The sequence below is a fragment of the Haliotis rufescens genome, unplaced genomic scaffold, assembly GCF_023055435.1.
Source record: "Haliotis rufescens isolate VD_foot unplaced genomic scaffold, xgHalRufe1.0.p SCAF_12, whole genome shotgun sequence".
Lineage (NCBI taxonomy): Eukaryota > Metazoa > Mollusca > Gastropoda > Lepetellida > Haliotidae > Haliotis > Haliotis rufescens.
In genome coordinates, this window is record NW_025963802.1 from 43510900 (window position 1) to 43538212 (window position 27313).

Below are 27313 nucleotides of genomic sequence, written 5' to 3' on the forward strand. Positions count from 1 at the left end.
ATATTCTGAACTGATCAGCTGAATGAAAATTGGAATAAAATAAATTAATTTAAATTGATTAATAAATATGTGATTTCATGGTATTTGTTTAGACTGAGTGAGGTTTTCTTTCCGCCCATGCGTTCATCATTCGTAGCTCTGTGTGTCGGTAATGCCCAACGTGCTGGAAATAGCGACACTGTGTTCGGGATTCTGGTTGTGTAAATACATTCTATTTTACGTATAAAGCCTCTCTTGGTATCCCTACAATAAATACCACTCTGTTGTCTTCCTCTGATCAAAACGACCCCACGCAATATTAATTCACGAAGTAATAATATTTTGTCTTCATGACATACACATAAAAGTAAGACACATAGTGCTTAAAATATTAATTACTAAAATCATACAGTTCATGTGGCATACTTTTAATCAAATGGTCATATCATTTGTTTGTTTGCTGGTTAACGCCGCAGCAATATTCCAGCTATATGGCAGCTATCTGTAATAATTAAGTCTGGACCAGACAATCCAGTGATTGACATTATCAGCATCGATCTACGCAGTTGGAATAAGATGACTTGCATCAAGTCGGCAAGCCTGGCCACCCGATCCCGTTAGTCGCCTCTTACGGCACGCATGGGTTGCTGAAGACCAATTCTCTATCCGGATGTTCACGGGTTGATGGTTATATTGAGGCGAACGTACAGGTAACTGTCATTTTGCCGAGCCCTGTAAAACACGCCCTAATTTCTTAAACTTTTTCCAGAAAAAATAGCATGGTTTTTATTGGGGGAATACCCAGGGATACCTTTATGTGTAACAGAGAATGTTTCAACACAGCCAGGATCCCGAACACATTTGGAGCACGAGGACGTAAGCTTTGTGACGTCACGAAGGATACACGTCACAATGAACAAACCGTCACGAGTCCGCCAGTGGGTATTTACCCACACGCCTACGAATTTATATTCTTAATTTAACACACTTATGTATTTATATCCTGTTTGTCTGCGTTCAGTGAGGAAACACTGGCTACTGTGGATAAGGCGACCTCCAAACCATTGCATCCGGGTTTTTGTTGCTGTTATCGCTGCTGTGAGTTATTTGAGTTATATCACGGCGTGTCAGCTTAATGTGGGAGGAAAGCCCGAAGTGATGCAGGTCTCAGACGTTTACCACTCCGGTGAAACCCACGACCACAGGTATGGTGCTGACAAACCTAGAAACATAATCGGGGCGAACCGGGATTCGAACCCACAATGATAGGTTTCTGGCGTGCCCAAGGGACGCAACTCTGCACAGCGAATTGCGGCGCCTTAGATGACTGGGCCACCCGTGCCCCCTATTGTGCCTACGTCATGGAATAATGAGGGCGTCCATATATATACGAAATATGAACAGATCAATCCTTGTTTGGATCTCCATGTGTAAATAACACGATTACTACCCCTGCAAGGTTTCAGGACACACACACATGGCATTAAACGTATAGCGTGTAGGTCAGCAAAGGAGTATAGCAAGGGAAGTAATTATACTTTACATTTGTCAACACCACGTGCGTTGCACAACATTCGTTTTACGATAATTACACGACATAAAGTACAGATCGAGAAAATCAAAAGGATTTAAGTATTTTCATTCTGACCCCATAAATCAGAACAATATATAAAATAGTATTTTACACTTATTGAGGAAATACTATTTTTCTGAAAAATAAAGACGATGTTTCACATTTTACAAGAATTTAGTTACAACTGTTATCTGACAGTTTTACGAGAAAATGCATAATAAATAGAAGAAATAGTCTTTCTTTCAAATATCACATTATCTCATCTCGTGACCTGTAAAAAAACATTTAAAAAATATGAATTATACAGTGTGATTGAACACATCTAATTGTTTCTTGGGTATATTTTTAGATGCAAGACGTAAACTAAGCGGCAAAAGAAAGTAAAGGTTGGCAATTTGTAATTTTCCGAAAAACAGCGATAACTAGAGGAAAGTGGGTATTGGGAATATGACTGCCCAGGAACAGGTACCAAAAAACACCTCACCCGAACGCGCCACCTTTGACGGCGCTCGTGTGGTGACAAAAAAAAATGGTGAAACAGGTTTCCCGGACACTGGACAACCACTGGAATGCGGTCAGATACGGCTCATTCACCTGCGAAACAGATTCGTAACGGCGACGGCGACGGCAGCAACAGCGTTGGGACATCCCATTAGCCAACGTACTGTACTACGACGACTTCGTGCTGCTGGAATCCGAGCCTATCGTCCTTTCTGAGGAAGGGTACTGACTGCTCAACATCGACGCTTGAGACTGCGATGGGCGAGGCAGGTTCGACGCTAGCAAGTGAGAAATTGGCGTCGAGTGCTGTTTACTGATGAAAGTCGGTTTAACTTGGCGGCAGAGAACAAGCAGAGGGGAACGTTTGGCTCCGGCGTGTATTCGAGAGGTCCATCCATTCGGCGGGGGAGGTGTCATGGTGTGGGGCGGTATTTGTGGAGATCAGAAGACTGATTTGGTGATTATACAGGAAACCTGAACGCTGTGCAGTACAGAGACCAAGTGTTGCAGCCAGTTGTGCTTCCGTTCTTACAAAACCAACAGCAGGGGACATTGTTTCAACACGACAATGCCAAGCCCCACACTGCAAGACTGACTCGGAACTTTCTAAACCAGCAGAACGTTGACGTTTTGCCCTGGCCTGCCCACCCGATATGAATCCTATTGAACATCTTTGGGACCATCTTCAAAGACAGATTAGAGCACGCCATCAGCCTCCCGTCAACAGACAAGAATTGCAGCAGTCCCTGAGAGACGAGTGACAACGGATTCCAGTCCACGTCATCAGAAGACTGACGTCATCGATGAGGCGGCGTATTACAGCATGCATTGAGGCAGCTGGACGTCATACACGCTATTGAAGGCAATTGTGTCGACAATGAACTTGTAGTGTGTCTGACAAAATTTTGGTGACATTTCAGACAACTTTTGAAAAAGAAATTTCTTCCCCCACCATTGTTTACCTTGAGCTTACATTACCTGTGATTGCATAATTTCATTTAAACTGTGGTTGATAAAACATTTGTTACCCCTCCCTAGATTATATCATTATTCACAACAAAACCTCTTCTTGCTATTTTTTTTTATCGATCATGGAACTCAACCTATAATTTCTTTTGCCGCCCGGTTTACATATAGAATGTGTCACTTGAAGAAATAAATGCGAGTTATTTGCAGAAAAGGCCAAATGTCCTCGGTATATTTCTTCTATCTTACTGATGTTCTTTGAACAGAAGAAAGGCTCCATTTTATTTAAATTATGTTCAGCTTATTTCCATTTTCACTTAGCTAATCAGTATAGAATAAACAAGAAATCTTTAAACACCCAATCTCATTTGTTTATTATCAAAAATAGTGATAGAGTAAAACAAAACTTTCATTAAATGAAATATTACATATTGTATAATAGCTGTATAAGATATGAAATAAATAAATACAAACAAAGATTTGATATGCATTCAACATTTTAACATGCATTCATTTAAGAACAAAAAGGACACATTGCACAATAACTTGTTTAATATATATCATCAATAAAAGCAGCTTATACGTATTTGAAAGAAAAATGTTAAAATAAATTCTGAATGTTGGGCTTAAATCAAATATCACAGAAAGATACATGTATACATTTAAAGTAGAATTATAAGGAATGAAGGCACCAGTGAACTTTTCAGTAAAGAAATCAGATGAATCCAACAATACACAGTTCATTTAAATGAATGGAAATACATCACATTTAGTCAAACAAAAAGTTTAGGTTCATTGACGTAAACAATTCATATTTGTTTACACTGGATACATCTTTGGTTGGACGTCCTATGTTACAAAACACATACGTCATACGCTAATCATCAGCATGCTCATTTACAAACGACTCGATTATTGAAAACAATAGAGAATATCCCTGAACAATATATACTATACTAATGAGCAGTGTTTAACACTGTTTAAACAACAATAATAATAAATATATTTACAACATTGTTTTATTTAATATGAGGTTAAATCCATGAGGTCAGGCTCTACGTCGTGTAAACAAATCCGTGAGGTACTGACGATGGTGGGACTGATGTTCGACAATATGCATTTTTTAAGTACAATTGCCAACATTGTCAATATAAAATATGACAGAAACATCATTAAAATCGTACAGTTTTAGGGAAAAAATAAATATAAAAATTCATGAACAGAATGGACGGCTGTAGTAGTGATCTGGTGAGGCTTACAAGTTGTGTTCTTTCTCGTATGCTTCCGCGCCTTCTTCTATTGCTACAAGGATCTTGCTGACATCTCGCGCAATGATGTAGTTCCTTCCATCGATTGTAGTTGTGTCTGAGAGATTCCTATAGTCGGTCCGCATGATGTCACGTGACACATCTGCTGTCACGCTACGGCCTGGCAACATCGTATGCAACTTACACAACATGTCAACGTTGTTCTGTTCAAGTCTTCTTATGTTGTCCGTGTAGCTCCTGGTGTCAAGGCGAGCTCCTTCCAGGAAAACTCCAATCTTTGACAAACGTTCGATTTCTATCATGAGCATATCTCCGATCTGAAGTAGAACATACCATCATCACCATCACGTTACTGACGCCATTGTGTAAAACACAAACAGCACATTATCATGGGCATTATACAAGGTGAGGTGAGGTGAAATGGGGTTTAACGTCGCGTCAAAGATTATTGCACTAATATAGCGACGTGCATGCACGTGTATGTGTGTGTGTGGCTGCTTGTACTAGTCCGGACTGATGCCGATTTATAGTGCTAGCTCACTGAGATACCATGCCGCAGTTTAACATGAATACCCCACTCAGACACAGTATACTGACTCCGAGCCGACCAGTCCTTGTTTTAGCCCCTTAATGCCGAGCGCCAGACAGGGTAACAACAAGTACAATCTTTTAACGTCTTTTTGTATGACGCGGCCCGGGATCGAACCACGGACCTTCCGCTCTCAGGGCGGACGCTCTACCACAAGATCACGGAGGCGGTCGCATTATACAAGGGGCGGTGGGGTAGTCTAGAGGTTAAAGCGTTCGTCCGACACGACGTAGACCTGAGGTCAAGTGTATTCCTGGTGTTACCTCCCCGTGATCCCTCTCTTCCTAACACACAAGTTACTATGTAGGTCTTCCGGTTCCTCACTCACTCGCATGTAACTACGATTGAATGCATCTCATTCGCCCACACACTAACTTACTCAACATGCTATTGGTAAATATTTCATTTATTTTTATTTTTGGAGAAAGAACGAGCAACTGAAAGCGACAACCATTCGTCACCACTCGCCCTTTTCCGTAACCTGCAAGAAGACTCGCCCCCATCATTCGACACCACTCGCCCGTTTCCGTAACCTGCAAGAAGACTCGCCCCCCTCATTCGACCCCACTCGCCCCTTTCCGTAGCCGGCAAGACTCGTGCCCCTATCGATTAATGTTATGCGCGAAAATACGACAAACCAATCAGAATGCGCGTATGATTTCAAGTTCTGCGTCAAAGAGTCCCTCAGAAATAATTTTTGATTTTACATATGTCTTGCATCTAAAAATATACCCAAGACACAGTTAAATGTGTTCAATCATACTGTATAATTCCGGATGTCCCGGGGCGTTTTTTAAATTGCATTTGAAATATATATAATATATGGGGAAATATATGTGAAACATTACGCAACGAGTTGACAATTGTTTTAGGTATGCCCGTTTGCGCTAAGACGGAACCCGGTCGCAAAAAATGGCGATGAGAGGGGCCCAAGTCGCTATTTGGTTTGTCTCGGGATAACACGAGTTGGTCACGAATGAGCGACAACACGTACTACATAACCGAACGCCACAGATGTGTATGTTCAGTCAATGGAAGTTCTTTACTCAGTCTGGATATCCGACTTCCGTGTATTAGCGACCGGCCTTTATTCATTCACCGGAAGTCAGAAACTATTTATGATGTGTTTTCCAATAGTTTTCCTAGACCAGGGCCCCGTTCCCCAAAGCGATCTTAGCGCTATGGTGATCGTAAATCCCATACTTTAACATAGGCTTACGATCATCTTAGCGCTAAGATCGCTTTGAGGAACGGGGACCAGGACGCAAAGATTCAGTGTCCATTGAACTATTCATTCCCTACAAACTAATACTTCACAGTTACAACATACCTGCATTCCGGGTGTAAATGACACACCTGTGCTGGGGAATCCCTCCAGAGGGGCATGGGCGTCAAGGTAATTTCGTAAGTCTGAACTGATTCTTCCTTTCTACAAAACAATAAAAGAAATTCGTTATTGCAATTTACGGATAGTGTGATCAATGCATAACCGATCTGATAAACTTAGTCTCATGGATCGATAAAAATGCAAACTACTATAGTTTTATTCATTTGCGAATACGCTCACATTTCGCGAACACCTGGTATCATCACTATTCCATCGGCACATGTTTATGGTTCAAGCAGACATGTTTAATGATTGTTTGTTTGTTTGTTGTTTAACGCCGCGCTCAGCAATATTCCAGCTTTATAAAGGAGGTCTGTCAATCATCGATTCTGGACCAGACAATTCAGTGATTGACATCATGAGCATCGACCCACGCGATTGGGAACGATGACATGCATAAACCCCGCCTTTTACGGCAATCATGGGTTGCTAAAGACCTATTCTTCCCCGGGTCTTCATGGGTCTTATTGATTATGAAAATGATTTTGTCACTTCAATTTAAAGAACTGTTTTATCAATGAATTCCTCAGACATGGTATGTTCATGAAATATATATCATCCAGTATTATCTACGAATAAAACAACTTACTATTGCCAACATTATCGCATCTGCAAGATTCCTCCCTTCAAGAGATATTCCTTTGACTGACCACAACTCTTCGGGTAGTGATGGAGGCGAGCGGCCGCGGTGTCTCAGAGGGAGGCTTGACGCCGAATCACTATCACACGGGTCCACCCACGCACCGTTCTCTCTGGGTAAGGGGGCAGCCATACCAGTTGAAAACTGTTGTAAGGTGAATACCACGGCTGAAAAAGGTGGTTTAGTATGCATTTATGTTTGTCAAAATAGGAATATCAAATAATAATCAGAGAAATGTTTTCGAAAGGAAGATTAGTCGAACCAGCCAAAAGTACTTTTTAGTTTCAACTTGAGACACACGAATTACATACAGGTCTTCGTTTGCATATCATCCCAAAAGACTTAAAACATCTGTTTTCTATTTTATCAAAACATTCAATTATGAGAGTGAGCTGGGTGGTATTCCAGTTATATCGTTACGTGTCAGCTTAATATGGATGGAAAGCAGGTGCAGGATGCAGGTCTCAGACGTTCACCACTTCGGTGAAACCCACGAGCACGGGTATGGTGCTGACAAACCTAGACACATTATCGGGGCGAACCGGGATTCGAACCCAATCATAGGTTTCTAGCGTGACAAAGGGACGCAACTCTGCATAACCCCCCAATTATGAGAGAATATTATAATTAAAAATGAATATGATAATATAAAATTGAAACTGACTAACCTGTGGCGCAAAGGTAAATTAATCTCATCAGATCCTTTATTGCAGACAAGAGTTATTGCTAAAGTTCCTACGTCTGCGTCGTTTGATCTGGCAATGATCAACTACAATGATTATATACATGTCGACCGGAAAGGATGAAGCTTCAGAGATAGTGGGATATTTTTGGAACTCTGTAAATATACCACGCATTGTAATTTCCATGTCATTTTCACGTAACGTAACGTGTTAACGTAAACACGCCTTTGTTTCCGGAAAAGAATTATTCCATCCTAAATTGTCACTCACGAAAATATAAGTACAACCCGGAGAAGACATACATTTGAACGCGGCTTCAGTTTAAAAAAAATATCCGTGACTTGAGAAAATATAGTGACGTCATGATATATGACAAAGGCTTATTTTTGTAAAACCTGAGGCCAAATCATTACCGAACCAAGTTATATCAATTAGAATATTTGCTTTCGTCAGTTGTAATTCTTTTTAAAACACTATTTCTATTCATGAGTTTGAGTGAGTGAGTGTGGTTTTACGCCGCGTTTAGCAATATTCCAGCAATATCACGGCGGGGGGCACCAGAAATGGGCTTCACACATTGTACCCATGTTGGGAATCGAACCCGGATCTTCGGCGTGACGAGCGAACGCTTTAACCACCAGGCTACCCGACCGTCCCCATGTGTTTGGGAATATAGGGGAGATCAAAAATTACCTGGATCTATCAATACACGCAAGAATGATCGATATATCGATAGATATGCAAAGATAACACCAATACTTTTATTCGGGGCTGAAATTTGGGGGTTCACCTGTATGCCTGTTTGTGCCTTTTAAATGTAAATGGATGTTAGGCGAGTGTTTTAGATACTGTATTCAGTCGCTTGCTGTTTTGAAATATGTCAAATATTGGCTGTCTCTTTTCAATATGCGGGAATCCCGTTTACCCAAAAAATGTTGCAATAAGTTGCGCTTGTTCGATGAACAAGGCCACGTAAATTGGGTAACGAAACTTAAAACTGTTATTTTTATATTAGGATTTGGTGATGTCTGGTTCTTTCAAACATGTGATAATAAACCGTATTTTTAAATATGTCACGTCAACGGCTAAATGACAACTTTTTTCAGGTTTGTCATAGTGATTTATCGGAAAGCCCCAAATGGCTTATTATGCACAGTGAAAACATCCATTTTATGTGAGAGCTATTTGAGTTGTATTACTGTAAATAAATTCAGAGCCACATTGACTCGTTTTCGGCATAGTTCTCACAATTTAGAATTTGAACTTGGACGACACTATAATATTCCTCGTGAAAAATGTAAAGTTTGTAATTTAAACGATATCGAAAATGAATATCACTTTTTTAATTTGTCCAGCTAATTTATTTTTTTCGCCACGTTAAAAGGTCGGTGGTTCGTCATACTAAAGGGTGTTAAAGGATGGCACTTTTCCGTTGCACCAAAAGGTTTGGCTGGATGTCAATCAATTAAATCATCAGCAAAACTTTCAATGTACAGCTGGAATTTGTAACGAAAATAAATCAATCAAAATAATTCCAACTCATCAATATAAGACCAAATATGTGTCGGATATTTCAAAGAGAATTTGCACTGGAATAAAGTCTACGTATCTGTGTCTGCCGACATTGCTGGGGCTATATTTAGCATGTTAAACTACCGGGGTTTTCGCTTATTTCGAAAAGTAGTTTATTGTCGTAATGGGGCCTTTGATCGCTCGAAGGTGGCACAAAGGTCGCAGCCCAGTGTAAGGGGGGGCTCTTCTCGAACAATAACACTGCATCAGGTAAAGGTCTTAAGAGGGGGCGGACGCAGGATGAGAAGCTGCAATAACCTCAACACGCTGTCGCAACACTTTCGTGCAAATGTAAAATTAGATTCAGTGTCACGTTATCTGTAAACAAGCATGTTCTTGTTCCGCCCAAATTTAGTTCTGACCCGGTAAAAATGTCAGGATCGAACTGATGAAGTTGTTGTGAAAATGTTCCGACCCCGTCGAGTTTGTTTGTTTGTTGTTTAACGACCCCGTCGTGAAAGGTTCCGGTTGTCAGATCAGATGTTTGGGCGGGAAACCTATTTCACCATATTTTTGTCACCGAACGAGCGCCATCAACGCGTTCGGGTGAGGTGTTTTTTGGTACCTAGTCCTTGGCAGTCATTTTCCCAATACCCACTTTCCACTAGTTATCGCTGTTTTTAGGAAAATTACAAATTGCCAACCTATACTTTCTATTGCCGCTTAGTTTATGTCTTGCATCTAAAAATATACCAAGAAACAATTAAATGTGTTCAATCCAACTGTATAATTCCGCATATCCCGATGTGCTTTAAATTGCATCTGAAATATATACAATATATGGGGAACTACACGTGAACCATTACGCAACGAGTTTACAATTGTTTTAGGTATGTCCGTTTGTGCTATGACGGAACCCGGTCGCTAAAATGGCCATGAGAGGGGCACGAGTCGCTATTCGGCTTGTCCCGGAATAACACGAGTTGGTCACGAATGCCACATCGCATTCCGGCGATCGGCACAGTTCGGCACATCTCGGCGTCTTTATGTTCATCAGCGATTTTTGGAAAGTTTGGTGCCCGTAGATCTTATTCTCCAGCAGTTTAATTCTCATATTGTTACCATGCAATGATTTTATATATGTATGTTAGCTTGTACATGCATTGAAAGTGTTATAGTAACTTTGATTTTCACGCAGTAGCGGGATTATCTGGTACTATATAGATATTTTTCATGTATTTATGGTCATATTTTCCACCTGATTAATCCCATCAGGGATTCGAACCCACACTGCCAGAGTGAGGCACCTAATCGCCAGCACACAAAGTCAGCGTGGATATTATTGTTGTGTTTGATGTCGATTTGATGCAGGACTGATGCCAATTATGGTGCCAGCACACTGAGATACCATGCCGCAGTTTAACATGAATACCCCACTCAGACACAGTATACTGACTCCGAGCCGACCAGTCCTTGTTTTAGCCCCTTAATGCCGAGCGCCAGGCAGGGTAACGACAAGTACCGTCTTTTAACGTCGTTTGGTATGACGCGGCCGGGGATCGAACCCCGGACCTTCCGCTCTCCGACTGGACGCTGTACCACTAGGCCACGGAGGCGGTACGATACCACCATGATATAACTGGATGATTACAGACTACGTCAACAGCGGCATATTCTTTTTTAAAAGTAATAAATATTTATATCATAAACATAAATTATATCAGTGGTTTGTTGTTTCCTTCTTAGGGACCGACCATATGGTATTCGTGAAAGTGGTGGGGACAGAGGGGTGTAGAGGTGGGGTAGGGGATGCTGGAATCTTTTTGAAAAAAAAAATTGCCCGCTTGTTTTACCTCTTATTTGTGAAATTAAACTGTTGGGCTCCTTTCAGAAGAAAATAAATGCGACAAAACCCTTTCCATATTTACAAGATACCTCTGTCCTGTTTGTACAATTCCGATCCTATCTTGAGCATTCGCCCATGAATCACTATCAACAATAGATGATACCAAAGTGAGCGTATTCTGCCCCACCGATGTCACCCGTCACAAACACAGGCAAAGCCAAGTCAAGTGTTAACCTGAACAAAACAACACGGGGAAAACAAATAGAAATTCCCGGAATATATAATGGATCTGCCCCTTGTGATTTTCAATAAAATACCCACATTATATGTGACTGTTTATACATCCCATGTTCATGGCAAAATTCACATAGATTTTCATAAGGTGTGGAGGGCACGGGGGGCCCAGCTGTGCAGAGTTGCGTCCCCTGGGCGCGCCAGAGACCTATGATTGTGAGTTCGAATCCCGGTTCACCCCGATTATGTTTCTAGGTTTTTCAGCACCATACCCGTGCTCGTGGGTTTCACCGAAGTGATAGGTCTGAGACCTGCATCTTTTCGAGCTTTCCTCCCACATTAAGCTGACACGCCGTGATATAACTGGAATACTGCCCAAAGCGGCGTTAAACCAAACTCACTCACTCATAAGGCGTGGGCAGATACAACAAACAGTAACTGATAACGTAGGCTGGTGGGAATTGTACGTCTTAGGCTACACGTGTACGCCCTCACAAGTGTAAACCCTCACAACAGTTGAAGTGCCTATATAAATGACGTCACTTTCTTCTCTCTAGTCACGGATGCATTTTACACGGAAGCCGAATGTTCGCGAGTGACAATTAAGAAAGGAATAAATAATTCTATTCTCAAAACCACAGAGGCGTTTTTGCAAATACGTAAACAATGGCGTTGTGAATTAACAAAAGTGACATGGATATTACATTCTCATAATATTTACAGATTAAAGAGTTCCAATAATATCCCACAATCTGGCAATCGCTTCCTGTCTGATAAACATAATTCTCCTGGTAGCTCTCCTCTCACGACAAGACAATGCAAATGATCACCGGCAGATCAATTAACGGAAGACTTGTTTACTTCAATGTATCTTGTTTACAATGAGCGATCAGAAGCTATTTCTTTCTCTGTGCGCCAAAGGTTAGTTAACATCATTTGAAATATACTTTAAATTCAAATTTAAATTTAATCTTTCACCATTTCATTCTCTCGTAATTGAATGTTATAATAGAAGTGTAAAAAAACATTGTTATTGAAATAAAAATAATAGTCCAACCTTTTCACTTGACCTGCAAACAAAACGTTGTTTGTTATTCATGCATCTCAAGTTCTAAATGAAAAGTATTTTGGACTCGAGGTGATGCAGGTCTCAGACGATTACCACTTCGGTGAAACCCACGAGCACGGGTATGGTTCTGACAAATCTAGAAACATAATCGGGGCGAACTGGGATTCGAACCCACAACCATAGGTTTCTGGCGTGCCCAAAGGACGCAACTCTGCATAGCCACCCGTGCCCCAAATTTTGGATGATATATATCACATGAACATAATTTCTTTAAGGAATTCAAAGTGTTCTTTATATAAAATCCACAATACCATTACAACAGATATCTCTGATTAAAGGAGAGTCCTTTGTACGAAGGGGGGCACGGGTGGCCCAGTCGTCTAAGGCCCCGCGATTCGCTGTGCAGAGTTGCGTCCCTTGGGCACGCCAGAAACCTATGATTGTGGGTTCGAATCCTGGTTCGCCCCGATTATGTTAATAGGTTGGTCAGCACCATACCCGTGCTCGTGGGTTTCACCGAAGTGGTAAACGTCTGAGACCTGCATCACTTCGGGCTTTCCTCCGACATTAAGCTGACACGCCGTGATATAACTGGAATACTGTTAAAAGAGGCGTTAAAACCAACTCACTCACTCACTCCTTTGTACGAATTACTATGTCATAAGCATGTGTTTATGAATCACGATGAAATAGTGATGATAAACAAACAAAGTTAGGAATTACGTGCTGTTTTTCAAGTTGCTGTTTCGTTCTCTGATCCACAAATATACATATTTACATTAACACGTTGAGTGAGTATAGGTGTATCGGCGACTGAGCTAAATACTGGCATAGTTACTTTAATTAATTGTGTGAGAGGGAGGGGGTCAGGGAGCGACCTACATCTGGTCATAGAAATAGAGAATCTCACCCTCGTGTCTTTTGACATCAAATATATCAACATGAGTTGATAAAAGTGAAAAAAACTCAGAGTGAGTGAGTGAGTGAGTGAGGTTTTACGCCGCTTTTAGCAATATTCCAGCAATATCACGGCGGGGGACACCAGAAATGGGCTTCACACATTGTACCCATGTCGGGAATCGAACCCGGGTCTTCGGCGTGACGAGCTAACGCTTTAACCACTAGGCTACCCGACCGCCCCATATACGAGAAAGAACACAACTTGTAAGCCTCTCCAAATCACTACTACAGCCGTCTTTTCTTGTAATGAATTTATTCGTAAATATGTATGATTTTGATTATGTTACTTATACTGACATTGTAAACAATTATAATGTAATTATTATATTTGGTTATTGTACAACTTTTATTCCTCAACTGATCGACTCCGTGGTCAAGTTGATTGATAAGCTGTCCAGAGAGCGGAAGATCGGCGGTCTTCATCAGGCCATTAGCTAATGTTCACATGAACAGGGGGGCTATTGTTCACATGAAAGGGAGGCCATTGTCCACATGAACGGGAGGCTATTGTTCACATGAACAGGAGGCCATTGTCCACATGAACGGGGGGCTATTGTCCACATGAACGGGGGGCTATTGTCCACATGTACGGGGGACTATTGTCCACATGAAAGGGAGGCCATTGTCCACATGAACGGGAGGCCATTGTCCACATGAACGTGGGGCTATTGTCCACATGAACGGGGGGCTATTGTCCACATGAACGGGAGGCCATTGTCCACATGAACGGGAGGCCATTGTCCACATGAACGGGGGCCATTGTCCACATGAACGGGGGACTATTGTTCACATGAACGGAGGGTTATTGTCCACATGGAAGGGGGGCCATTGTCCACATGAACGGGGGGCTCTTTTCCACATGTTTCGGTGATAGAGTATTGCCTTGGTGAAAGAAAGAGTATTGTATTCATGAAAGGAGGAGTGTTGCCTTGGTGAAAGAAGGAGTATTGCTTTCATGAAAGTATTGTCACGCTGGAAGAGAAGTCTCTTGTGTATTGTCTGTATCAAAGCAAGTATATTGTCGAGGTGAATGAGAGATAAAAGCGATAACATTGTCTAAGTTAACAAATAGTGTATTGTCTCTTTGAAAGGGAGACATAATATAGTCACTTGTGTATCAGGGGGAGTATTGTAACCTGTATATCTGCATGACAGGGAGAGTATTGTCACTAGTGTATCAGGGAGAGTATTATCATTTATGTATCAGGGAGAGTATTGTCACTTGTGTATCAGGGAGAGTATTGTCACTTATGTATCAGGGAGAGTATTGTCACTTGTGTATCTGCATGAGAGGGAGAGTATTATCACTTGTGTTCCAGGGAGAGTATTGTCACTTGTGTATCAGGGGGAGTATTGTAACCTGTGTATCTGCATGACAGGGAGAGTATTGTCACTAGTGTATCAGGGAGAGTATTATCATTTATGTATCAGGGAGAGTATTGTCACTAGTGTATCAGGGAGAGTATTGTCACTTGTGTATCTGCATGACAAGGAGAGTATTGTCACTTGAGTATCAAGGAGAGTATTGTCACTTGTGTATCTGGGAGGGTATTGTCACTTGACTATCAGGGAGAGTATTGTCACCTGAGTATCAGGGAGACTATTGTCACTTGTGTATCAGGGAGAGTATTGTCACTTATTTATCAGGGAGAGTATTGTCACTTGTGTATCTGCATGACAGGGAGAGTATTGTCACTTGAGTATCAGGGAGAGTATTGTCACTTGTGTATCAGGGAGAGTATTGTCACTCGTGTATCAGGGAGAGTATTGTCATCTGTGTATCAGGGAGAGTATTGCCACTTGAGTATCAGGGAGAGTATTGTCACTTGTGTATCAGGGAGAGTATTGTCACTCGTGTATCAGGGAGAGTATTGTCATCTGTGTATCAGGGAGAGTATTGCCACTTGAGTATCAGGGAGAGTATTGTCATCTGTGTATCAGTGAGAGTATTTTCATCTGTGTAGCAGGGAGAGTATTGCCACTTGTGTATGAGGGAGAGTATTGTCATCTGTGTATCAGTGAGAGTATTTTCATCTGTGTAGCAGGGAGAGTATTGTCACTTGTGTATGAGGGAGAGTATTGTCATATGTGTATCAGGGAGAGTGTTTCCATCTGTGTATCAGCAGAGTATTGTCACTTGTGTATCAGGGAGAGTATCGTCATCTGTGTATCAGGGAGAGTGTTGTCACTTGTGTATCTGCACGACAGGGAGAGTATTGTCACTTGAGTATCAGGGAGAGTATTGTCACTTGTGCATCAGGGAGAGTATTGTCATCTGTGTATCAGGGAGAGTATTGTCATCTGTGTATCAGGGAGAGTATTGTCATCTGTGTATCAGGGAGTGTATTGTCACTTGTGTATCAGGGAGAGTATTGCCACTTGTGTATGAGGGAGAGTATTGTCATCTGTGTATCAGTGAGAGTATTTTCATCTGTGTAGCAGGGAGAGTATTGTCACTTGTGTATGAGGGAGAGTATTGTCATATGTGTATCAGGGAGAGTGTTTCCATCTGTGTATCAGGCAGAGTATTGTCACTTGTGTATCAGGGAGAGTATCGTCATCTGTGTATCAGGGAGAGTGTTGTCACTTGTGTATCTGCACGACAGGGAGAGTATTGTCACTTGAGTATCAGGGAGAGTATTGTCACTTGTGCATCAGGGAGAGTATTGTCATCTGTGTATCAGGGAGAGTATTGTCATCTGTGTATCAGGGAGAGTATTGTCATCTGTGTATCAGGGAGAGTATTGTCACTTGTGGATCAGGGAGAGTATTGTCACTTGTGTATCAGGGAGAGTGTTGTCATCTGTGTATCAGGGAGAGTATTGTCACTTGTGTATCAGGGAGAGTATTGTCACTTATGTATCAGGGAGAGTATTATCACTTGTGTATCAGGGAGAGTATTGTCATCTGTGTATCAGGGAGAGTATTGTCACTTATGTATCAGGGAGAGTATTGTCACTTGTGTATCAGGGAGAGTATTGTCATCTGTGTATCAGGGAGAGTATTGCCACTTGAGTATCAGGGAGAGTATTGTCATCTGTGTATCAGTGAGAGTATTTTCATCTGTGTAGCAGGGAGAGTATTGCCACTTGTGTATGAGGGAGAGTATTGTCATCTGTGTATCAGTGAGAGTATTTTCATCTGTGTAGCAGGGAGAGTATTGTCACTTGTGTATGAGGGAGAGTATTGTCATATGTGTATCAGGGAGAGTGTTTCCATCTGTGTATCAGCAGAGTATTGTCACTTGTGTATCAGGGAGAGTATCGTCATCTGTGTATCAGGGAGAGTGTTGTCACTTGTGTATCTGCACGACAGGGAGAGTATTGTCACTTGAGTATCAGGGAGAGTATTGTCACTTGTGCATCAGGGAGAGTATTGTCATCTGTGTATCAGGGAGAGTATTGTCATCTGTGTATCAGGGAGAGTATTGTCATCTGTGTATCAGGGAGTGTATTGTCACTTGTGTATCAGGGAGAGTATTGCCACTTGTGTATGAGGGAGAGTATTGTCATCTGTGTATCAGTGAGAGTATTTTCATCTGTGTAGCAGGGAGAGTATTGTCACTTGTGTATGAGGGAGAGTATTGTCATATGTGTATCAGGGAGAGTGTTTCCATCTGTGTATCAGGCAGAGTATTGTCACTTGTGTATCAGGGAGAGTATCGTCATCTGTGTATCAGGGAGAGTGTTGTCACTTGTGTATCTGCACGACAGGGAGAGTATTGTCACTTGAGTATCAGGGAGAGTATTGTCACTTGTGCATCAGGGAGAGTATTGTCATCTGTGTATCAGGGAGAGTATTGTCATCTGTGTATCAGGGAGAGTATTGTCATCTGTGTATCAGGGAGAGTATTGTCACTTGTGGATCAGGGAGAGTATTGTCACTTGTGTATCAGGGAGAGTGTTGTCATCTGTGTATCAGGGAGAGTATTGTCACTTGTGTATCAGGGAGAGTATTGTCACTTATGTATCAGGGAGAGTATTATCACTTGTGTATCAGGGAGAGTATTGTCATCTGTGTATCAGGGAGAGTATTGTCACTTATGTATCAGGGAGAGTATTGTCACTTGTGTATCAGGGAGAGTATTGTCATTTATGTATCAGGGAGAGTATTGTCACTTGTGTATCAGGGAGAGTATTGTCACTTGTGTATCAGTGAGAGTATTGTCACTTATGTATCAGGGAGAGTATTGTCACTTATGTATCAGGGAGAGTATTGTCACTTGAGTGTCTGCGTGTACATTTCTGGGTCCCTTTATATCAGAAGCAAGCCGGGGTCAGGTTGGGTGAATTACATGTTCAGCAAATCCCGTATTGATATTTTGAACAAAACATGAAAGTGGGGTATGCCAAAATTAGAAAAGTTCTTGTCGATATTACATACATCATATCAATGTGTATCTCACAACAGGTGATGTGCACAAGATGTATCTATATCAAAACTTTGCATGTTTCTCCTAACAAATCACACCTCCTCCGTGATCTAGCAGTAGAGCGTCCGCCCGGAGAACGAAAAGAACGGTTCGATCTTCGGCCGCGTCATTCCAAAAGACGTTAAAATATGGTACTTGTTGTTACCCTGTCTGGCGCTCAGCATTAAGGCGCTTAAACAAGGACTGGTAGGCTCGGAGTCAGTATACTGTGTCTGAGTGGGGTATTTGTGTTAAACTGCGGCATGGTATCTCAGTTTGCTAGCACTATAAATCAGCATCAGTCTGGTACAAGCAGCCACACACACACACACACACACACGTGCATGCACGTCGCTATTTAAGTGCAGTAATCTTGGACGCGACGTTAAACCCCATTTCACCTCACCTCAATTTTAACATATCATATCTATCCCTGGCCTGTCTTGTTCAGACTCGATTATTTACATGTCGCCACACAGCTGGAGTAAGTGAGTGGGCTGGGTTGAACGCCGCTTTTAACAGTATTCCAGTTATATCACGACGTGTGAGTTTAACGTGGGAGGAAAGCCCTAAGTGATACAGGTCTCAGACGTTTACCACTTCGGTGAAACCCACGAGCACGGTGCTGACAAACCTAGAAACATAATCGGGGCGAACCGGGATTCGAATCCAAAATATAGGTTTCTTGCGTGCCCAAGGGACGCAACTCTGCACAGCGAATCGTGGCGCTTTAGACGAGTGGGCCACCCGTACCTTCACTAGCCGCCCCCCCCCCCCCCCCCCCCCCCCCACCTTACTCACACACACACACACACCAGACAGCTTAAATATATTGTATTAACAACAAACACACCAACATACACACACTCAACATGTCAGCCCTGAAGTATATGACATGCAGTGAATAGCTGCACAAAAGGGGCTCACTGTCCTGTGTGTTCAGCTGATGACATTACCCGAGAACTCAAAGCTATTGGACCAACACAATAGTAGCACTGAAAGCTTGTCACTTCACACTATTGAAGGCGAGGCGGGTTGACACTGGCGACGTCCTACATGTAATTCCGATACGCGAGGAACGCTCGAGGGATATGGGATCGCCACATCGTATGGAATCATGAACGGCAAACGGATCTTCATCGCAGTTGTCATGGCAACTAGTGTTTATGTCCTATACGTGAACTGGCTGGTATCCCAGAATGCATCAGCAACAGACCCTCCCAGGTGAGATTATGGATAGTCAGCGTAGACTGGTGTAGCCTACAGTTAACACAAGGCGCATTGCGGTATAGCCTACAGATACCCGCCGTTCTAAGTTAACGCCAGACATAGAGTAGAGTTATCTACGGTTAATATCAGGAATAGGCTGGCATAGCCTACAGACTAACACAAGGCACACATGTGTGTAGCCTACATTATGCACCAGGCATATAACGTTATCTACAGTTAACACCAGGAATAGCCTTGTATAGCCTACAGTTAACACCGGATCTACAATAAAATCTAGGCATAAAGTTTCGTTATCTACAGTTAACACCAGGGACAGCCTTGTATAGCCTACAGTTAACACCGGATCTACAATAAAATCTAGGCATAAAGTTTCGTTATCTACAGTTAACACCAGGAATAGCCTTGTATAGCCTACAGTTAACACCGGATCTACAATAAAATCTAGGCATTATCTACAGTTAACACCAGGAATAGCCTTGTATAGCCTACAGTTAACACCGGATCTACAATAAAATCTAGGCATAAAGTTTCGTTATCTACAGTTAACACCAGGAATAGCCTTGTATAGCCTACAGTTAACACCGGATCTACAATAAAATCTAGGCATAAAGTTTCGTTATCTACAGTTAACACCAGGAATAGCCTTGTATAGCCTACAGTTAACACCGGATCTACAATAAAATCTAGGCATAAAGTTTCGTTATCTACAGTTAACACCAGGAATAGCCTTGTATAGCCTACACCGGATCTAACAGTCTACATTTAAATTATTCTTGTCTACAGCTGACATCAGGCATAGAGTGGCATATGACACTGCTTACACTAGGGGCAGATTTGTGCAGCCTGATTTAACATCAGGTATAGATTAACGTTATCAACTGTTAAAACATTGTTCAGATTGGGGTAAATTAAAGTTATCCCGGGTAAAAGATTAGACTGAAACATTTCTTTAAAATAATTGTCTTTTTTCAAAAGAGCCTTTCCTGCGCTGCTGTGTGTGGAATCAAGGAAACTAGACTTGGTTTAGTTGGATCTAGACTTGCCTAGGCTTTTAGTATGTATATATATTCCACAGTCATGGCGCAGGACTAGTAAACGATTGGTGAAATGTACAATTTACACAAGACTTGGATACGTATAACTTGCCTGTAAAACTGGGACTTGAGTGATGTTATTTACAATTCACACAAGACTTTGATAAGTATAAATTGCCGTCAAGACTTGGCCTGGATTGGTGCCATCTACACTTAACAACAGGAAAATGGAATAACCTCATTCTGTCACAACTATCTGTCATCCAAAGTCGGGCTTCCCTCCAAGGAAAGTTTGTGTCGAATAGTTGAGGTGAGGTGAGGTGAAATGGGGTTTAACGATGCCTCCAAGATTATTGCACTTATATAGCGACGTGCATGTACGTGTGTATGTTTGTGTGGCTGCTTGTACAAGTCCGGATTGAAGCCGATTTAATAGTGCTAGCTCACTGAGATACCATGCCTCAGTTCAACATGAATACCCCACTCAGACACAGTATACTGACTCCGAGCCGACCAGTCCTTGTTTTAGCCCCTAAATGCCGAGCGCCAGACAGGGTAACAACAAGTATCATCTTTTAACATCTTTTGGTATGACGCGGCCGGGGATCGAACCCCGGACCTTCCGCTCCCCGGGCGGACGCTCTACCACTAGACCACGGAGGCGGTCTGTGTCGAATAGCATACCTCTGACCAGTACATGTCAGCATCATTGCATACATTGTTTGATCAAAGGACTTGGTGTAAAAATGCCATAAAAAAGACATTATGTTTTGGGAGGAAGAAATCTTCCAAAACCACGTATCAGTAATATAAACCATGGCTTGACTCGAAAACCTGAACACTTGTCAATGCCTCTTCTGTCCAGGATTCCAAAGTTCCATAAAATCCGTGCCGAGAGAGATATTCCTGGTCAACCAAATGTTCCACCAAATGAGATTCACCATATTCCTCTAAACAGTCAAGGAGGGACTTTCTGTATATTACAGAGGTTTCGGAGGCACGTGTAATTAATACCATGCTTATTCTCAAAAACTCATAAGATTTACTTGCATTTGTGTAATCTCCGTAACGTATTAATTATTGCAAAACATTTTGATTTGTCCACGCCACTATCCAACACGACGCATATTCCTTGATCCAGGAAGCATCTGTCACACGTAATGACCCGGATAATACACTTACATCTCTGTCTTCCAAGATGAAAGGGGCGGTCGGGTAGCCTAGTGGTTAAAGCGTTCGCTCGTCACGCAGAAGACCCGGGTTCGATTCCCCACATGGGTACAATGGGTGAAGCGCATTTCTGGTGTCCCCCGCCGTGATATTGCTGGAATATTGCTAAAAGCGGCGTAAAAACCATACTCACTCACTCACTCCAAGATGAAAGACAATCTGTCCAAATTGAAAGCAATGTTATCTGAAGTGTACAAAGAGCCGACCAGTCCTTGTTTTATCCCCTTACTGCGTCAGGCAGGGTAACAACAAGTGCTATATTTTAACTTCTTTTGGTATTACGCGGCCGGGAATCGAGCCCCGGACCTATCGCTCTCCGCTCTACCACTAGACCAGGGAGGCGGTGTCGTAGTGGAAATGTGGCGGCCATTTTCATATGTTATTCATCAGGGACCAAAATTATGTCCATTGCAATTCCCCATTTTGACTTGTACCAAATGTTTTCGTGTTTGTTCAGGTGAGTGAGTGAGTGAGTGGGGTTTAACGCCGCTTTTAACAGTATTCCAGTTATAGCACGGCGTGCCAGCTAAACGTGGGAGGAAGGCCCGAAGTGATGCATGTCTCAGACGTTTACCACTTCGGCGAAACACACGAGCACGGGTATGGTGCTGACAAAACTAGAAACATAATCGGGGCGAACCGGGATTCGAATCCAAAATCATAGGTTTCTGGCGTGCCCAAGGGACGCAACTCTGAACAGCGAAACGCGGCGCTTTAGACGACTGGGCCACCCGTACATCATCCCCTGCTTTTGCAGTGATTTCTTATGAATACGCAAAAGGTTTTGGCGATTTTAATTACAATTTTACAAACTTACTTTTGACATAACCATATCCTACAACCATCGTTGGTTAACCAACAGACAAAGCCCAGTTGACCACTTCCGGAAATACATGGAGCGTTCCGAACATCCTGGCAGAGAATTAAGCAGCACCACAACATCCGGGTCTTCCTTGTGGGAGGAACGGAAGCCGGGAAACACAGTTAAGGGTGCTGCGAGGGGGGAGCGTGGATCGGGGGTCCCTCTGAACCAAAGAAGCCAGGACAGATGGATCATCGTCACAACTATCTTTCCTCCCACGGAGGATATCAAGTACCTGTCCACGCTGCCTGGGTGGACGGTCGTCGTTGTCGGCGACAGGAAAACACCGCGTGACTGGTAGTGAGTATTTAGCTTGAGCTAGTTGTCATCTTTAGTAACATTCGTCACCGCTCGCCCCTTTCCATAACCTGCAAGAAGACTCGTCCCTCTATCGATGAATGTTATGCGCGAAAATACGACAAACCAATCAGAATGCGCGTATGATTTCAAGTTCTGCGGCAAAGAATCCCTCCGAAATACATTTTGATTTTACATATGTCTTACATCTAAAAATAAACCCAAGACACAGTTAAATGTGTTCAATCATACTGTTTAATTCCGCATGTCCCGATGTGCTTTAAATTGCATTTAAAATATATATAATATATGGGGAAATATACATGAACCATTACGCAACGAGTTGACAATTGTTTTAGGTATGCCCGTTTGCGCTAAGACGGAACCCGGTCGCAAAAATGGCCATGAGAGGGGCACGAGTCGCTTTTCGGCTTGTCCCGGAATAACAAGAGTTGGTCACGAATGCTTTAGTAAAGAGAGTACGTACATTGGGAGAAAGGCGATGATACTGGTAGAGCAGGACATGCTTACCTTATTCACGAACACCTGGTGACACTGATTTTCAGTGATTCATTCATATTATTTTTACCCCTATTTTGCCTTGACTCTCGTGCAAAATCGAGACTAGTTACTTTCTGGCGCATCATATATATATTGTTGATCTTCAGTAACGTGCGTTGATCTTCAGTGTCCGGTTCTCCCAGCTTGTTTCTAGGTTTGTCAGCACCCTACCCGTGTTCGTGGGTTTCACAAACAGGTGGTACAGATCTACGTCACTTTCTGCGTCTTATTTCGGGTACTGTCCTAAGTTGTCCTTGATTAACACTAGTCAACTATGTCTTGACTCAGGTCACTCAAATTCTAATAACCGAACGCAATAACCGAACGCTACACAAAACGTCTGAATCACAACAAAAGCAACAAGAATCCGAGTTGCGACTGCATCGTACGTAACAAAATATATCAACAAAGGCAGGATTTGAACAATCAGAGATATAAAAGAACATATTCAGTAAACTACGTTTATAACGAACATGCTTAAACGAACTTATTCTTTAGTCCCAGCCATTTGATGTCTATTTGCCGTTTATATGCTTATAACTAACTACGGTTATTGCGAACTAAAATTAGTGGTCCCTTTGAGTTCGTTATAACCGTAGTTTACTGTATTTTGGGCTAACCTGAATGTTTTCGTGAATATCTTTGTTTTTATTACAGTTACCCCAAGTGTGTGTACTTAAGCTTAGAAGACCAGCAAAGTCTCCATCTGACCACTGTGCACTTCCTCCCAGAGAGTAGCTACGCCAGAAAGAACGCTGGCTATTTGTATGCCATTGCTAATGGAGCAAAGGTTATCTATGAAACTGACGATGACAACAGACTCACGGACTCACTCAAGAGCTTCATCCTCAACCCTGTGATAAAGGGACTCATGTATAATGGCGACGAGGTGTTCAATCCCTACAGACACTTTGGCCAGCCGTCCCTCTGGCCTCGGGGCTATCCGTTGAGTTTTGTTGGCAAAAATGAAAGTATTCTCTACTTGCTGGGCGAATGGAAGACTCCCTCTATCCAACAAGGCACTGTGGACGGAGACCCCGACCTTGACGCCATATCTAGACTGATGCGGAAGAAAACTGTACCCATATTGAATGTGACCTTTGATGGAAGGGCGCCGCCTGGCGTTGTTCCCGAAGGAGTATTTTCGCCATTTAACTCCCAAAACACGTTATTTCTTTATGATGCTTTCTGGGCACTCTTCATCCCAACAAGTACAAGGTTCCGCGTGTGCGACATCTGGAGGGGGTACTGGGCTCAGAGACTTCTGTGGGAAACAGGAGGGTCCCTAGCTTTCTTCCCCCCAAACGCGGTCCAGAAACGAAACTCCCACTCCGACTTTGAAGATGCTGTTGATGAGAAGGATCTCTATTATAAGACTGATGCATTAATATCATTCCTTAAACAGTGGAAATGTGGAAGGCATCTATCCTTCTTTCAGTGCGTCAATGACCTCTCGGTTTCAATGGCTGAGGAGGGGTTTTGGAAAGTCTCTGATGCCGACTTGATCAAGAGATGGATCTACGACTTGAAACAGATAGGATACAAAGAACCATCTAGAGCAACGACTACCTCAATCAGGCTCAAGAAGACAAAGGTTCATTTCTGTCCCCATGAACAGACACCGCCCTTAAAATTATCAACTAATACGGGTCGAGCATTTGAATACAGCTATTTGAACCGGATGATGAAATTCTGCCCCAATGTGAAATTTAATGTTTCTTTTCACACTATTCATAACAGCAAAGTGTACTCGAACATTCTTCTCATCATAAGCATCAGCAACACCACCCTCCACCATGTACAGGTGTTGGACTTACTGTATGGCTGGCACTTTCCCAACACTGTGTACTGCGGACAGGACATGCTCGCATTTGAATCCCTCCCTAGTCAACTCGGATTCCCTGTGACGTTTATTGAGGTGGAGACTGGGGAGTGTTGTAGGCGACACTGTATGGCCAGGGCGATGGAGATGGGGTACACAGTCGATGGCTACCTGTACGTGCAGGACGACACGTTACTCAATGTGTGGTCCGTGGGTTCCCTGCCAGTGGACAAGGTGTGGCATGGACCCTTGTCGCCAGCTCCACCTGACCATGGCCCACACACCTCTGAATTCAGGTCTACAGGTAGCCAGGTCATCTCTGAGACAAATGGTGCCGATCAGCATCAGACGAACATAGTCTACATCCCATACGTTCTGAAGAATAATGTGTTGGATTTGCTGGTACAATTTGAGCAGTCCACACTGTTTGATGGTTCAGTGTTCTCGTCAGTCATATACTGGACAATCAATGAAGCAGATCGTGTGCTTCTGAAGGGCAGACACTTGGATGCCCCCAGTACCATTGGACTCTTTCATCAGGGCTACAGCTTCATGTATCCGCTTAGGCTTAGAGAAATGGTTGAAGAGAAAAAATATGAATTTCTGTGCAGGAGAGTTCTACCTCGGATACTTAATAAAGAACAGATAAACTGATTCTTAATAACACTCCAGAAAAGAATACTTTTGGTTGGTTTGTTTGTTGTTAAACGCAGCATTCAGCAATATTCCAGCTATATGACAGCGGTCTGTAAATAATCAAGTTTGAACCAGACAATCCAGTGATTGACATCATCCATGCAATTGGGATACGATGACATGCATCAACCAAGTCAGCGAGCCTGACCACCAGATCCATTTAGTTGTCTCTTATGACAAGCATGGGCTGCTGAAGACCTGTTCTACCCCGGATCTTCAGGAGTGCCAGTCATTGTGAAACGACCCCATACCATTACGACCCACCCCAGAACGATCATGCTGTATGATGTTGATGCCCATAAAAATCTCAGTTGGACTTATCCAAACTCGATTCCTTCGGTCATGGAAGTACAGAGTGAACCTCGATTCGTCAGGAAACATGACATGAGCCCAACTAACGTTAATTGTGGCAGTGCTGGCGTTCACAGCACCACCACACCTCACTGCAGTATGTTGTGGAAGGACACGTGGGCGTCATGCAGCAAATGCCATCTGTGCATGTTGGTTGGTTGGTTGGTTGTTTAACGCTGCACTCAGCAATATTCCTAGTATATGACGGCGGTTTTTAAATAATCGAGTCTGGACAGGCAATCCAGTGATTAATATCATGAGCATCGATCCATGCAATTGGGATCGATGACATGCATCAACCAAGTCAGCGAGCCTGACCACCCGATCCCGTTGGTCGACTTTTACGACAAGCATGGGTTGCTGAAGACCTATTCTACACCGGGATCTTCACGGGTCCCATCTGTGCATGTGATTTGCTAGGTCTGGGTATGTAATCTTACACCAGTAACCTGTTGCAACCAGTCTTTTCTCGGAGTGGTGGTTTGTAAATGATTTCTTGATGTCATCCTTCTGACTAATCTGGCCTTGGCTGGAGTTATTACCCTTGGGTTGCTTAATTTCCTTGAAAATGATCTTGCCACAAATATCAATTACTTTCGTTGCCAGACATTGGTGTATTTCCCTTTAACATAGTATGTGTGCATCGTTTCCATAATGAGTAGTTTCACATGGGACTGATGAAACATTCAGTTTGAAGGGCTCTGAAATTAATCTCATCCTGCAATGTAGACCAGTGAAGATCCGGGGTAGAATAGGTCTTCAGCAACCCATGCTTGCCGTAAAATGCGACTTTGCTTGTCGTAAGAGGCGACTAATGGGATCGGTGGTCACACTCGCTTACTTGGTTGATGCATGTCATTGTATCCCAATTGCGTGGATCAATGCTCAGGATGTCAATCACTGGATTGTCTGGTCCAGACTCAATTATTCGGAGACCGCCGTCATATAGCTGCAATATTGCTGAGTGTGGCATTAAAAATAAACAAACAAACATCCTGAAATGTATATAATCCAAAAACTTTAACAAATCATATGTGTGTCCTTACTTTTGTTTTTGTCACCCTTCACTTCTCTCAAATGCTGAAGCTATTTTGTAATAACCATGTCACCTCTACGCAATATCCGACAGGTTATAAGCCACCTTTGACACTCTCCGTTCTTTAGCGTTGGCCACATGTTGCCCTGAATCCATGTGACAGATGGACGAACACTGACGTGAGGTGAAATAAGATTCTGTGTTGGATTCAGGAAAATTGCACTTATACAGCAATGCGCATGCATGTTTTCTTCAACTAGACCACAGTAATGCCGGTTTTATAGTGCAAGCCTACTGATATACCATGCACCAGTTTTACATGGCTACCCCACTCAGACACAGTATACAGCCTCCTGTCCTGTTAGTCACCTCTTATGACAAGCGTAGTCGCCTTGCAGTTGTAACGCAACGGGTGGTCAGGCTCACTGACTTGGTTGATGCATGTCATCGCATACCAGTGTGCATGGATCGATGCTCATGATGTCAATCCCTGGATTGTCTGGTCCAGACTCAATTATTTACACACCACCGTCATATAGCTGGAATCTTGCTGAGTGCGGCGTACAACAAACAATA

The 27313-nt window shown here is 42.7% G+C and overlaps 1 protein-coding gene across 1 annotated transcript; it reads left to right on the forward strand.

Moving 5' to 3' along the window:
* Nucleotides 1-18692: 18692 nt before the first annotated feature.
* LOC124117319 (probable glycosyltransferase STELLO1) lies at nucleotides 18693-25342 on the forward strand. The gene is made up of 3 exons (XM_046479137.2): nucleotides 18693-18842; nucleotides 21975-22274; nucleotides 23490-25342. Exons 1-3 carry the CDS (start codon nucleotides 18736-18738, stop codon nucleotides 25306-25308), a joined length of 2226 nt encoding a protein of 741 aa, XP_046335093.2. The 5' UTR covers nucleotides 18693-18735; the 3' UTR covers nucleotides 25309-25342.
* The last annotated feature ends 1971 nt before the right edge of the window (nucleotides 25343-27313 follow it).

Bases quoted from the DNA above. Each gene is read 5' to 3' on its own strand.
- LOC124117319 (XM_046479137.2), top strand. From the start codon at position 18,736: ATGAACGGCAAACGGATCTTCATCGCAGTTGTCATGGCAACTAGTGTT. The intron at 18,843-21,974 runs GTGAGATTATGG...GTTAACCAACAG, and splicing joins TCAGCAACAGACCCTCCCAG to ACAAAGCCCAGTTGACCACT. The intron at 22,275-23,489 runs GTGAGTATTTAG...TTTTTATTACAG, and splicing joins AAAACACCGCGTGACTGGTA to TTACCCCAAGTGTGTGTACT.